At 35.9% G+C, this 13538-nt stretch overlaps 1 protein-coding gene across 1 annotated transcript in view; it reads right to left on the bottom strand.

Moving 5' to 3' along the window:
- Positions 1 to 13538, bottom strand: part of STPG2 (sperm tail PG-rich repeat containing 2) — a 355392-nt gene that overhangs the window by 313433 nt on the left and 28421 nt on the right. Inside the window, exons 5-6 of the mRNA XM_061164741.1 lie at positions 7770 to 7882; positions 2721 to 2832 (exon numbers count right to left, since the gene is read on the bottom strand). Coding sequence (XP_061020724.1) covers positions 2721 to 2832; positions 7770 to 7882 — 225 coding nt within the window. The remainder of the gene's footprint in view (positions 1 to 2720; positions 2833 to 7769; positions 7883 to 13538) is intronic.

The raw sequence follows: 13538 nt of genomic DNA, 5'->3' as shown, positions 1-13538 counted from the left end.
CAAAGATCTAAATGCACTAATTAAAAGCCAGATTGTCAGAATGGATCAAAGATATCACTATACTTGTATAGCAAGCCGTGTCTACAAAAATTCCACTTTAAATACAAAGACATATAAATGTAAAGTAAATGGATAGGGAACAATATACCACATTAATAGTAAACAAAAGAAAGCAAGAGTGAAAGTGTTAGTTGCTCAGTTGTGTCCAACCCTTTGCGACCCCCTGGACTGTAGCCCACCAGGCTCCTCTGTCCATGGAATTCTCCATACAAGAATACTGGTGTGGGTATCCCTTTCTTCTCTGGGGGATCTTCCCAACCTAGGGATCAAACCCAGGTCTACCTGTATTGCAGGCAGATTCGTTACCATCAGAGCCAAAATAGAAAGCTTTTTATTCAGAAAGAGTATACTTCAAAGTAAAGATAATTATCAGGGATACAGAAGGTCATTCATTACATAATGGTAAGGGGTCAGGTCTCTAAAAAGACATAATGATCATTAAGGTGTAGGCACCTAACAAAAGAGCATCAACTAAATGAGGCAAAAACTGATAGAACTGCAAGGAGAAATAAATGAATCCACTATCACAGTTGGTAACTTCATCCTCTCTCAGAAGTAGACAGACCAGTGGGCATAAAATCCATAAGGACATGCTTGATCTCAATAACACCATCAGTCAACTAGATGTAATTGACACCTACATGCTACTAAATCCAACAACAGCAGAATACACTCTTCTCAAGCTCATATAGAACATTTACCAAGACAGACCACGTTTTGAGTCATAAACACACTTTCACAAATTTAACAGACTAGAGATCATACGACGTCTGCTCTCAGACCATGTAGAATTGTTAGAAACCAAAAACAGAAAGATCAATGGAAACTCACAAAATACATGGAGATTAATTAAGCATCACAATTCTAAATAACACATGGGTCAAAGAAGAAATCTCAAGAGAGATTTTAAAATATTTTGAACTAAATGAAAATGAATACAGAAACAATCAAAAGTTGTGAGATATAAGATAAACAGCTCTTACAGGGAAATTTATACCACTGAAAACAGATATGAGCATCTAAGTTACCACCTTAGGAAAAAATTTTAAAAGAGCAAATACAAAATAAAATATTATGTACCCAAGTAAAACATTAAATACCAAAATAATACCCAAGAAAATAAATAAGAATTAGAGCAAAAATCAATGAAATTAAATATAAGAAATGAACAGAGACAAGCAACAAAACCAAAAGCTGATTCGTTGAAAAGATCAATACAATTTATAAACCTCTCACCTGGCAAACTAAGAAAAATGAGAGAAGACATAAATCACTAATATTAGAAATGAAGGAGGAGACATAACTATAGGCCCCATATACATTAGAAGAATAAAGGAATGTTATAAACAACTCTATGCCCATAAATTTGATAACCTAGATGAAACAAACCACTTCCTTAAAAGGTTCAACTGCCAAATTCTCATAAGAAGAAACAGATGATCTGAATAGGTCTAAATCTATTAAAGAAATCAAGACAGCCTTCCAAAACTAAAAGTACCAGACCCAGATGGGTTCACTGGTAAATTCTACCAAACATTTAGGGGAAAAAATTATACCAATTCTCTACAGGCTCTTTCAGAGGACACAAGTAGAAGGAATACTTCTTAGCTCATTGTATGAGGCCAGTATTACCTTAATACTAAAACCAGACAAACACATTACAATATAACTACAGACCAATCTCTCTCATGATTCTTAATTAACACTTTTGTTATCTTGTTTGAGATTTATAATTATTATTCTATGAAAACAACTGCATTTTATTTCCCTGTTAATGTATCTTTTTCTAATAACTCCATAAGCAGTATTTTGCACTGCTGATTAATATTCAGTGGAAAACCAAGGAAATCAAGTGCAGAGAAAATTCTTATTGAAATACTCACTGATTTCTCAATTGAGAATCATTTATCCTTACTCTAAATGGATCCATTTTGAAATGTTTATCCTGTAACCTTCAAGTTTTTAAGTTTAAATATAAACTTTAAAAAAAATCCAAGGTTTCTGTGACTACAAAAAATCCAAGGTTTTTATGACTACAAGTTCCAAATAATTAAACTGAAGCGTAGCGACAAAAAAAAAGTTAATGGCATTTAGAGTTTTATATTCATAAATATAAACTACCTAGAACAGTGAAAATAAAAACGATGTACTATTCAGACTGTACCAAGAATATTATTCTTAGTTCTCAACCTCTTATCTTGAAGAGAGAAAAAGTCAAAAACTGAAGATCCCTAGATAACCTCAAAGGAAGATAAGTTATCTTGAAGTTAAATACTGAGAATAATCAAACGTATTTAGAACATTTATCCTTACAAGAAAAGATTTAAAGGCGGATTCAAAAGAAGTCATAGAAAAAGGGAGAATTCAGTAGACAACAAGCAGGTAAAGTTAAGTCAGTTTAGGAAGGAAAGAAACAGTAATCTGCTACTGGAACAAGAAGCCTCAGGGGTATGGAGTGTTTTAACCACAAGAGGTGATCAAGCAGAAATAGCGATCACTTGAAGGAAATTTTAAATACAGTTCCTTAGTTCCTTCCACAAAATTCACCAAATGACAACTACCTAGCAGGCAGAGTACATCTAAGAGTACTCTAACTTTTTTTTCAGATTCAATGACCTTAACATCTAGAAAGTAGATGAAATGGCTAATTTTTAACTTACCTCTTTTTCCTCCTGCAATATTTTTACTTTATAAAGTTGTCGGAGATTTGAGCCGCTATTTTGCTGTTGATCTTTCTTGATGTTTACATTTTCATAATGAGGTGCCTTTTTCCTTTAAAAATCAAGAAAAAAAAACCTTATTCTCAATTTCAAATATATAAATGTCTATATAAGCTAAGAGAATATTTTTACACAAACATTTCCTGCTTAAAAAGTATTCAGTAAGATCATGTTATTGATGATAAACACATGTGGGTGTTGTTAGGCCAATATATCCTCAGTGAGTGCTAAGTCACTTTAGGCATGTCCGATTCTTTGCAACCCTATGGACTGTAGCCTGCCAGGCTCCTCTGTCCATGGGATTCTCCTGGCAAGAATACTGGAGTGGGATGCCATGCCCTCCTCCAAGCGATCTTCCTGACCCAGGAAATGAACCTGTGCCTCCTATGTCTCCTGCATTGCAGGCAGATTCTCTACGTGCTAAGCCATCGTGGAAGTCCCAAGGGAAAAACAATTAATGCTACTTATATCACAAAACAATCAGAAAAAAAAGGCATAAAGAAATATCTTTGAAAATGAAAAGGAAGCTTATTTTCCCTGAAATTTACACAACCTCAAGTGAGAATAATAAACCAAGTAAGCAATGAGTAACAGTTCTGGAGTCAGACAGCCTGATGTGAATCCTAAGATTGCTCCCTACTAACTAGGAGACCTTGCACAAATTGCCTAACTTCTCTAAACTTCAGATTTGACTCTTCTTCTGTAATTAGAAATAGTAATAACCAATTCTCAAGGTAATGATTAGAGCAGATAATTATATGTGAGGTGTTTGGTGGCATACATTTTTTCTAATTCTTAAACAGAATTCTGGGGAAACAGTTTCACATTAAACACTTCCAATGAGCTATATTGAACATAAGCAGATTATAAAACAGATAATAGAAAAATAAAAACAAATGCTTAGGTTGCATAATTATCATTACTTTTTTTTTACACATTACTATGAGTTAAACAATGCATAGAACATCTCAGTTCACTATTAAATGCTGGCTTCGTTGATTTTTTTACATGAAATTCAACAAACATTTTCAAAACCTCAAATAGTTTCATGGATTAAAAATTTATATTAGGGATATCAAAAGAGTCACATATCACTTAGGTCTGTTTCCCATAGTAAAAAAGAACAAACAAAACCTATAAGCCTATCTTTCCCTTTAGAATAGTCAAATATTTACATTTTTTAACTTTTTATTTTGTATTGGAGTATAGCTGATTAACAATGTGATAGTTTCAGGTAAACAGCAAAGGGATTCAACCACACACATACATGTATCTTCCTGTCGTTCAGTTGCCCACTCATGTCCGACTCCATGTGACCCCACAGACTGCAGCATGCCAGGCCTCTCTGTTCCTCACCATCTCCCAAAGTTGCCCAAATTCATATCCACTGCATTGGTGATGCCATCCAGCCATCTCGTCCTCTGATGCCCTCTTCTCTTTCTGCCCTCAATCTTTCCCAGCATCAGAGACTTTTCCAGTGAGTCAACTGTTGGCATCAGATGACCAAAATACTGGAGTTTCAGCTTCAGCATCAGTCCTTCCAATGAGTATTCAAGGTTGATTTCCATTAAGATTGACTGGTTTGATCTCCTCGCTGTCCAAGGGACTCTCAGGAATCTTGTCCGGCACCACAGTTCAAAGGCATCAGTTCTTAGGCACCCTGCCATCTTTACAGTCCAGCTCTCACAGTGTATGTGACCAATGGGAAAATGATAGCTTTGACTTTACAGACCTTTGTTGGCAGAGTGATGTCACTGCTTTTCAACACACTGTCTAGGTTTGTCATAGCTTTCCTGCCAAGAAGCAAACGTCTTCTGATTTCATGGCTGCAGTCACCATCCGCAGTGATTTTTGGAGCCCAAGAGGAGGAAATCTGTCACGATTTCCACCTTTTCCCCCTCTATTTGCCATGCAGTAATGGGGCCGGAGGCCATGATCTTATTTTTTTTAATATTTATTTTTAAGCCAGGTCTTTCACTCTCCTCCTTCATCCTCATCAACAGGCTCTTTAGTTCTTCTTCACTTTCTGCCATTAGAGTGGTACAATCCACATATCTGAGGTTGTTGATGTTTCTCCCACCTATCTTGATTCCAGTTTGTAACTCATCCAGCCCTGCATTTCTCATGGATGTGCTCAGTGTATAAATTAAACTAACAGGGTAACAGCAGACAGGCCGGTCATACTCCTTTCTCAATCTTGAACCAATCAGTTGTTCCAACCAATCAGTTGTTCTAACTGTTGCTTTTTGACCCGCATATAGGTTTCTCAGGAGACAAGTAAGATGGTCTGGTATTCCAATCTCTTTAAGATCTTTCCACAGTTTATTATGGTCCACATAGTTAAAGGTTTTGGCAGAGTCAATGAAACAGAGGTAGTTGTTTTTCTGGAATTTCCTAGTTTTCTCTGTGATACAGCAAATGTTGGCAATTTGATCTCTGGTTCCTCTTCCTTTTCTAACCCAGCTTCATCATCTGGAAGTTCTTGGTTCACACAATGCTGAAGCTTAGCATTCAAGATTTTAAGCTTGACCTTACTAGCACAAGAAATGAGTGCCACTGTCCGATGGTTAGCACAATATTTAGTACTAGCCTTCTTGGGAATTGGGGTGAGGATTGAGAAGTACAGTTACTTGTATAGTTTCTTCTATACTTCTAGTGTAACTACACATATCTATGCTCCTCCAAACTCCCCTCCCATCCAGCAAGTACTTCCATTTTTACACCATATCAAATCTCCCAGAGTAATTATGACTCAATCAATAAACAAGAAGTAAAAAAGAAAAAATGGTAGAAAGCATTGACTACCAGAAGGAACCAAGACAAGTCCAAATAAAATATACAGTGAAGGCAGCAAACCAAAGAGTAGACAAATTATGGAAATGATGAACTATCTGAAGCAGTTAGGAGTGCAATCTATACGGACACATTCCCACTAGCAAAGTGAAAATGCAAACAGAAGAAAAGGAAGACACAAGACAAATAACAAAGATTAAAAAGAAAGTAACATTTAAAAACTAGGATGAGAATGGGAGCAGGACAGGGCTAGAGAAGTAAAAGTGACCATTATGAAGACAATAGCAAGCAAAATTAGAGCAACATAATTAGAATACTGGTCATGCCTGAGGTACTCAGTTAGATGTGTAGGGAAATGGATGGAAAACAATCATCACAGAACTACATACCCCAAAAAGGGTTACTTTTGTTTAATGTTAACAAAACTTCAATAAAACTGATAGACAGGCAGGCAGACAGGGAATCAACCAGCCAAACTGAAAGAAGAGTAAAGTACTAACAAAAGCATTATGTCAAGGGAATGAGCACCATTAAGAGCATTTGACAGACTTTGCTTTATTTGGAATGACAAAGATTAAATTTAGATCCCATTAAGCTGTATATACATGTTAAGCTTATAGTGTAACTACTAAAAAATAAAAATACATTGTATATCTCCCATGCTAGGAAAGTGAAAAAAGAAAAGGACAATAGAACTGGGTATAAATTCCCCAAAACAAGGACCATGTTTTATTCTTTTTTCTCAGTTACTAAGTTCATTACTAGGTTATAGCAAGAATTCAAACCATGTCTGTTCAATGAATGAACAGCAGCAGGGGAGTTTAAGCAAGAGTTTAAGCTAGGTCCACTGCCGGTATACACATGTATCTGAATGTGTCCAGCAAATTAACTGGAGGTATTCACTGTGGGACTTCCTATGAGAAAATTCATTGTATGAGAGAGAAAGGATCAGGCACAAAAGCTGGAACCTGTTTATAAAAAAAAAAAAAAAACTAAATCATGGAAAGCAGTTATAGATTCTGAGAACAACATCGTATTTATTACTCAATTTTGCCCTCCATGGACTCATGTCCAAGATCGTACTCATGTCTAAGATAAGAGTATGAAAAAAATAAAGACAGTTATTTTACAAGAAATGCATTTCCTAGTTAGACTTTGTAAATATTGCCTTCAACCTAATGTTAAGGTTCTGACTCAAAGTGAGAAAGCCTTCTCAATCTATCATTAGTCAGAAGAATGGACACCAGAGCCAGGAACAAGATACAGAATCCTGGGGCCACCTATTTTTATATTTTTCCTGAACTTCTGTCTACCTTGTAATTAAAGAGAGGCTATTTTAGTACTTAGACACATGGGCTATATATCAAGTTCTGCAACTGAATAGCTACATGATATTAAATATGGTATTTATTCTCTGACTCATTTTTCACTGATAATAGACACAACAATAGTAACTACACAGAGACTTGTGAATATTAAATGAGTTAATACATGTAAAACAGGTAGCAAAGGATCTGGCAGACTGAAAAAGCAATAGTTTTCACATAGGTTCAGTTTAGTTCAGTTGCTCAGTCGTGTCCAACTCTTTGCAACCCCATGAACCGCAGCATGCCAGGCCTCCCTGTCTATCACCAACTCCCGGAGTCCACCCAAATCCATGTCCATCAAGTCGGTGATGCCATCCAACCATCTCATCCTCTGTCGTCCCCTTCTCATCCTGCCCTCAATCTTTCACAGCATCAGTGTCTTTTCCAATGAGTCAGCTCTTCACATGAGGTGGCCAAAGTACTGGAGTTTCAACTTCAGCATCAGTCCTTCCAATGAACACCCGGAACTGATCTCCTTTAGGAAGGACTGGTTGGATCTCCTTGCAGTCCAAGGGACTCTCAAGAGTCTTCTCCAACACCACAGTTCAAAAGCATCAATTCTTTGGCACTCAGCTTTCTTTATAGTCCAACTCTCACATCCATATATGACTACTGGAAAAACCATAGCCTTGACTAGATGGACCTTTGTTGGCAAAGTAATGTCTCTGCTTTTTAATATGCTGTCGAGGTTGTTCATAACTTTCCTTCAAAGCCTAAAGTATAACATTTCTTTAAGTTTTTTATACTGATTTTTCCTTTCATAACAGCATAATCTAGTCTAAATTATTAGTCAAAAACTACAGTAAAAGCATACTATTTTTTAACTTACTGGGTTATATCATACTGTCCAGGACCAGGCCCTGATGTTATAGGTAACAGGAGTCTTCCCAAAGAGTTGCCAAAATGTATCCCCTTGTATTTCAAAGTTGCACTGGAAAAATCCTTTAAAAAAAAAAAGGATGAGAGATAGTTTATATAAATCATAAAACAAAGTTTAACTTTACTCAAGTCTAAAGCAAGGATAACCTTAGTCAATGAGTTTCCCCTGGTAAATGCTAGACTCTTCCCTGATATAACTTAGATAACCTAAGATATCACTGTATCCCATTCTACTCCTAAGTCAACCAGGGTTCCCAGAGAAGGACCTCTAGCTTAGCATGAAAGTGAAAGTTGCTCAGTTGTGTCTGAATCTTTACTATCCCCTGGACTATGGCCCGCCAGACTCCTCTGTCCATGGAATTCTCCAGGCAAGAATACTGGAGTGGGTTGCCATTTCCTTCTCCATCATAACCTCAACCAATATGAACAGCTTTGCTCTTGGCAGTACACTCAACAACCTAAATCCTTAAGGGTAATGAAAATCAGCTCCTTACCACTTAAATTAGGGAGGAAGGGCAGAATTGCATGATTTAGAGAAAGTCTAACACAAATGACTTAATTAAATAGAACTTAAATTAATTTTAAGAAATTAAATTAGAATTCAAACATCACCAACAGATACTAGATAATGTCTAATTACTTGATATTTATGTCTATAAGATATTCATGTAAAATTTTCATGGAGTAACAAATACACAACAAAAATTAAACTCAATTCATTTTATAGTTACTATTTGAGATCAGGATCAGTACTTTAACACCAAAGAAATCATTTGTGACATGAGAAATCAACAATCATCTTCCTTAACATCCACTATAAAAAAATACCAAAATTAAGCATGACTCACTGAAGATTTTGTTTCAGAGAAGTTAAAAACACCTGCTTTCGTTAGACACTAATAATATAATATGAAACAAGAATAGTAGTGTTTCTTATAGGAATTCTTTTACGTTGAGTAATCATTTGAAAAATTTATAAAATCTTATTTTTTTAACTGATGTAAACTTAAACTCTATTTCACTTTTAATTCATATTTGTAAAATTACGGCTTTAAAATAGGCATGGATTATTGAAACAATATATATATACAATGAATAAAATCCCAGTAACATAAACTTGTAGTTTAACTGCATAAAACAGTGTGCCAGTTGTTCTAGGTGACCACTGCTGTTCTAGAACAGTGGAACCAATCTCTCTCAATTACCATTATAAGCAATATTAATTAAATAAATAGCGATTAAATGCTAAGAAGACAAAATTCTAGCTCAGACTGGTGAATCGAATCAGATTCCTGCCAGAATCTCAATAGAAGAGTGTAAAATAGACTCAAATTATCAGTGCTGGTAAAGAATCCACCTGCAATGCGGGAGACCTGGGTTCAATCCCTGCATTGGGAATATTCCCTAGAGAAGGGAATTGCTACCCACTCCAGTATTCTGGTGTGGAGAATTCCATGGACTGTATAGTCACAAAGAGTTGGACATGACTGAAAGACTTTCATTTTTTTTTTTTCTTCAGAAATTAAGAGAAGGTATCATTCACATTCTCATTCCACTTCAGGGAATTTCTGGAAAATATAGCACAGCAGAGATTAGAACCAGGAAAAGACCTCGCTGCATATGAAAGAAACCTCAGCTGAACCCTATTAAGAACCCTATTAATATGCCCAGGAAGATAGATACTGGAGGTAAGGACAGACTCATGGGTAGTGAGTACAGAGCAATTCTCAAAACTACCAATAGTCTTAGAGTTTTATTTGCACTGGTGCCATTACATGAAGTGAAGAAAGAATGCTAAAACCCATTCCATTCCTGCCATAAATGGTTGGAAATAAACTGGAAACACTGCCATTAGGCCCTAACAAAGACAGACTTCCTAGTTAGACAGGCATCACTCCAGAAAGGTGCCACAACAAAATTCAAAAATAAGCTGCTACAGCACAAAGATTTCCTACTATGTGAAAACATCTTTTATTTCCTAGAACTCACCACTAAAAACTAGCCCTCAAATACTGTAAAATACAAAATCGATAAAACTAAACTTTTCCTTTTACATCCACCTGATCTTAAAGAATTAAACAGAGGCAAACACCATCTGACAGAACTTTGATGTCTGAATGAAATGAAATGGAACCTTTGTTGATTCTTTCATCGTAAACGGTAATCTGAGACAGAAATTGAATTACAGTAAGTCTCCTTTCTTGGGGTGGTAGAGGATGTTGGAGCTGAGGGTATAGAAACAGGGAGTTACTAGCTATGTCCATGTAAGATTCAGACATATTTTGGAATGACTAGTGAACTAACAGAACAAATCAACCAGAAGGTAAACGCAAAAACTAATCCTATGGGAAGCAGCTAATCATGATAACCAACATCCAGTAAGAAAATCTTACAGTCAAAAGAGTGGCAATGCTTACTACTTCTCTGTTGACTGAATTTGCCTTCTACAACACAATCCCCCAATGGATTTATGCCTGTGTTCTGTGGAGTGCAAAATGGCTATGATAAAAACCTAAAAGATCTATTTCATTAAACCACTGGTAAAAAATCAGTGCTCCTTTTAGACCCTTCTAGCTAATGGAGTATAACACAGAGAGAAAAGCACTATCTCCTGACTTCACCTGAGCTTATCGTGCAGCTTTCACTGTGATGGAGTACATGGGCAGAAATGCCCAGCAGAGAGCACCATCTGGTGAGAGACTAAAGTGCCTGGGGCAGCAGAAGCTGTCTCAGTGGAAACAGACTTGTTCAGGAGCATGGTTGAGACAGTCCTTCTAAAGCTTCTGCGAAGGAGAACTTTGAAGAAGGCTTGAGTTCCACCACATCAACAGGAGGAGACAATATGCACATGTTTGAGTTACTAACATAACTGTGACGCTCTTTAGTACCCAAAATACAATGAAGCCTGGGAATACTTGTTACATAAATAAAAAGGATTAATTCTTATTTCCACTAGAATATTTCCAACACTGCAAGTCATCTTGTTGTGCTTAGCTAATTGGTATACAGATTCCTTCTAACAAACTACAACACAAAGAGCAGAGAACTATTGCCGTTCTTCACTAGGGATGCTTAGCTTGAACACACTATGAAGCTATAACACTCTATAAAGCACCAAATCAAAGCAAGATGATGATATTATTACAAATAGGCTGATATATGATTCCCAAGCCCAGATCCTTGTCAATCCTAGAAGGAACAGAGCTATAAATAAAAAGTAAAAGGATTATCCCACCAATCTCTCTAATGCACGGAGCTTACACCACTCTAGCACCTCTGAATGTAACACAAAAGGAAAAAAAGGCTTTGGGTCTAGTGTGCAAAGACAAACACCGTAATACCTAGCAGAACAGCACAGAAAAATAGCACAGCCTGACACGACCAAGAGAATAGCAGATGGTAAAAGAGGAGTCCTGGAAGAAACCGTTATCCACTAGAGTAGCTGCAAAACAGCCTGTTCCTTTGGGTCAGCAGCAACTCTGAAGCCTGCTGCACCCCAGAGGGTTTCAGAAAGGAAAGAGTGCTGAGCTATACAACACTTTTTTTTGCTAAGATAAGTGTTCTAGACCACCTTTCAAATGAAATTACTTAACAGAGGCATGGATTTTAAAGTACATACACAGTTTTGATGTCAGAAAGAAAGTTTTCTCATTTGTGTTGTGCTTTATTTACTTTGAAATAAAGCAAAATTTCATAATTTTGAAGATTTTAGGCATAATAAGTAATAAAATAAATGTAGAACTCTCTTTTAATATAATACAGCCAGGTTAGATGCGCCAGATATTTTCTATATTTCAGGCAGGAGCATATCTATTGATTTGCTATGGCTTATAGATTTTTAAAAATAAAATTCATATTTTAAAACAGAGCATTTTGACAAACAATCCTTAAAATTATATTTTTATAGCCTAAAAAATTTGAGCGCCGAAGAATTGATGCTTTTCAACTGTGGTGTTGGAGAATATTCTTGAGAGTCCCTTGGACTGCAAGGAGATCCTAAAGGAAATCAGTCCTGAATATTCATTGGAAGGAGTGATACTGAAGCTGAAACTCCAATACTTTGGCCACCTGCTGGGAAGAACTGGCTCATTGGAAAAGACCCTGATGCTGGGAAAGATTGAAGTGGGGAGGAAAAGGGGACAACAGAGGATGAGATAGTTGGATAGCATCACCAACTCAATGGACATGAGTTTGAATAAACACCGGGAGTTGGTGATGGACAGGGAGGCCTGGCGTGCTGCAGTCCATGGGGTTGTAGAGTTGGACACTACTGAGCAACTGAACTGAACTGAAAAAATATGTTAGTTTTATAGTAACTGTTTCAACATAGCATTTCAGGATAAATTATATTCAAGTAGAATTAGGTCCAAGAAGCTTTCTTCAGGTTAATCATTGGGATTTTGCAGGTTAACTGTTTAACAATTCTTAAAACTAATCCAACAGAAGGAAAGATTATGCACACACAAACATACTTAAACACACACTCACCATTCAAGACACCAGCAAAATCCTTTTCCTGTGTATACACTGAAATTTATTTCTTCTAAACCACATGAACTACTTAATTCACTAACTTCTGCAGTTCTCATGTAAATGTTCAATTGGAAATTTAATTTAAAAGTCTTTTAAAAATACAGACAGAAAATAAAGAATAAACTGACGTACTCTTTGTTCTATATCACATTCTCTATGTCGAGATGTGTTGACAACACCATCCTTCAAGGTCATTGCTAACTTGTAAAATCATTAGCAAATAAAATATGACTTAATTGAAGCAAACTCAGCAAGGAGCTACATTATTTTAAGTGAATGATGTAATATAACTTGAAGAATTACTAACTGCCACTTTCACTGACAGTGAAATAAATGAAGGGGCTATGCAACTTTCTCCTCATATCTTTTCCATAATTAAGTGAAGAAAGAGAATTTGTGAAGAATTACGAGTCCCAAGGTGCAGCAGTTCAAACACTAATAGACTGCACTCCAGTGTGGCAGCACACAGGTAGCTCCCAACATGTTATTATTAGCAAGTATGCCAGTGTTATAATTCCAGCTGCAAAACCCTGCTTGCAAAATCCACCTCTGAAAAGCAAATTCCCAATGGTTTCCTGGGCTCTTCTTTTTAAAAAGAGAAAGAAGCCAAATTTTATAATTCAAAGTGTTATACAAAATAACATACAGAATTTCCCTTTATAGATTAAATATAGCTGAAAATTATTTGGTGGTTTGAGTCTTACATAGCTTTTAACTTTATAGGTGCTTGCATAGTTAAGGTATATAAAATACCTTCAGCAGATGTTATTTCAATGATTCAGTGAATAATCACAATAATTACCTATCTCTTGGATTATTTTCTCAATTTTCTATTAATATTTACATCTTATAGCATATAAGCATATCTCACATATAGCATATCCCACATATAGCATAATCTCACAAAGCAGCTAAAGAGATACACAGAATTATCAGAAATTTGGTTAATACTTGAATTAACATTACTACAGTATCAATTTGAAAATAGTCTGTGAGGCACCTATTTTTTTTTTTGCAGGAAAAAACAAGAAATATAAGCCTCCAGCTACTAAGCTACTCCAGCTATGCTTTGTTGAAGCTTCTTGAATATTAACAATTATGTCTTTAATTTATATGTAAATCTATGTTTCTACAAACATGTTTTCTTAAATTCAATCTAGATTTTTTATTCTAATAAATACAAGTT

The sequence above is a fragment of the Dama dama genome, chromosome 17, assembly GCF_033118175.1.
Source record: "Dama dama isolate Ldn47 chromosome 17, ASM3311817v1, whole genome shotgun sequence".
In the NCBI taxonomy this organism is placed as follows: Eukaryota; Metazoa; Chordata; class Mammalia; order Artiodactyla; family Cervidae; genus Dama; species Dama dama.
Note: the sequence above shows the minus strand (reverse complement) of the source record. Positions and strands in the feature narration are given on the sequence as shown.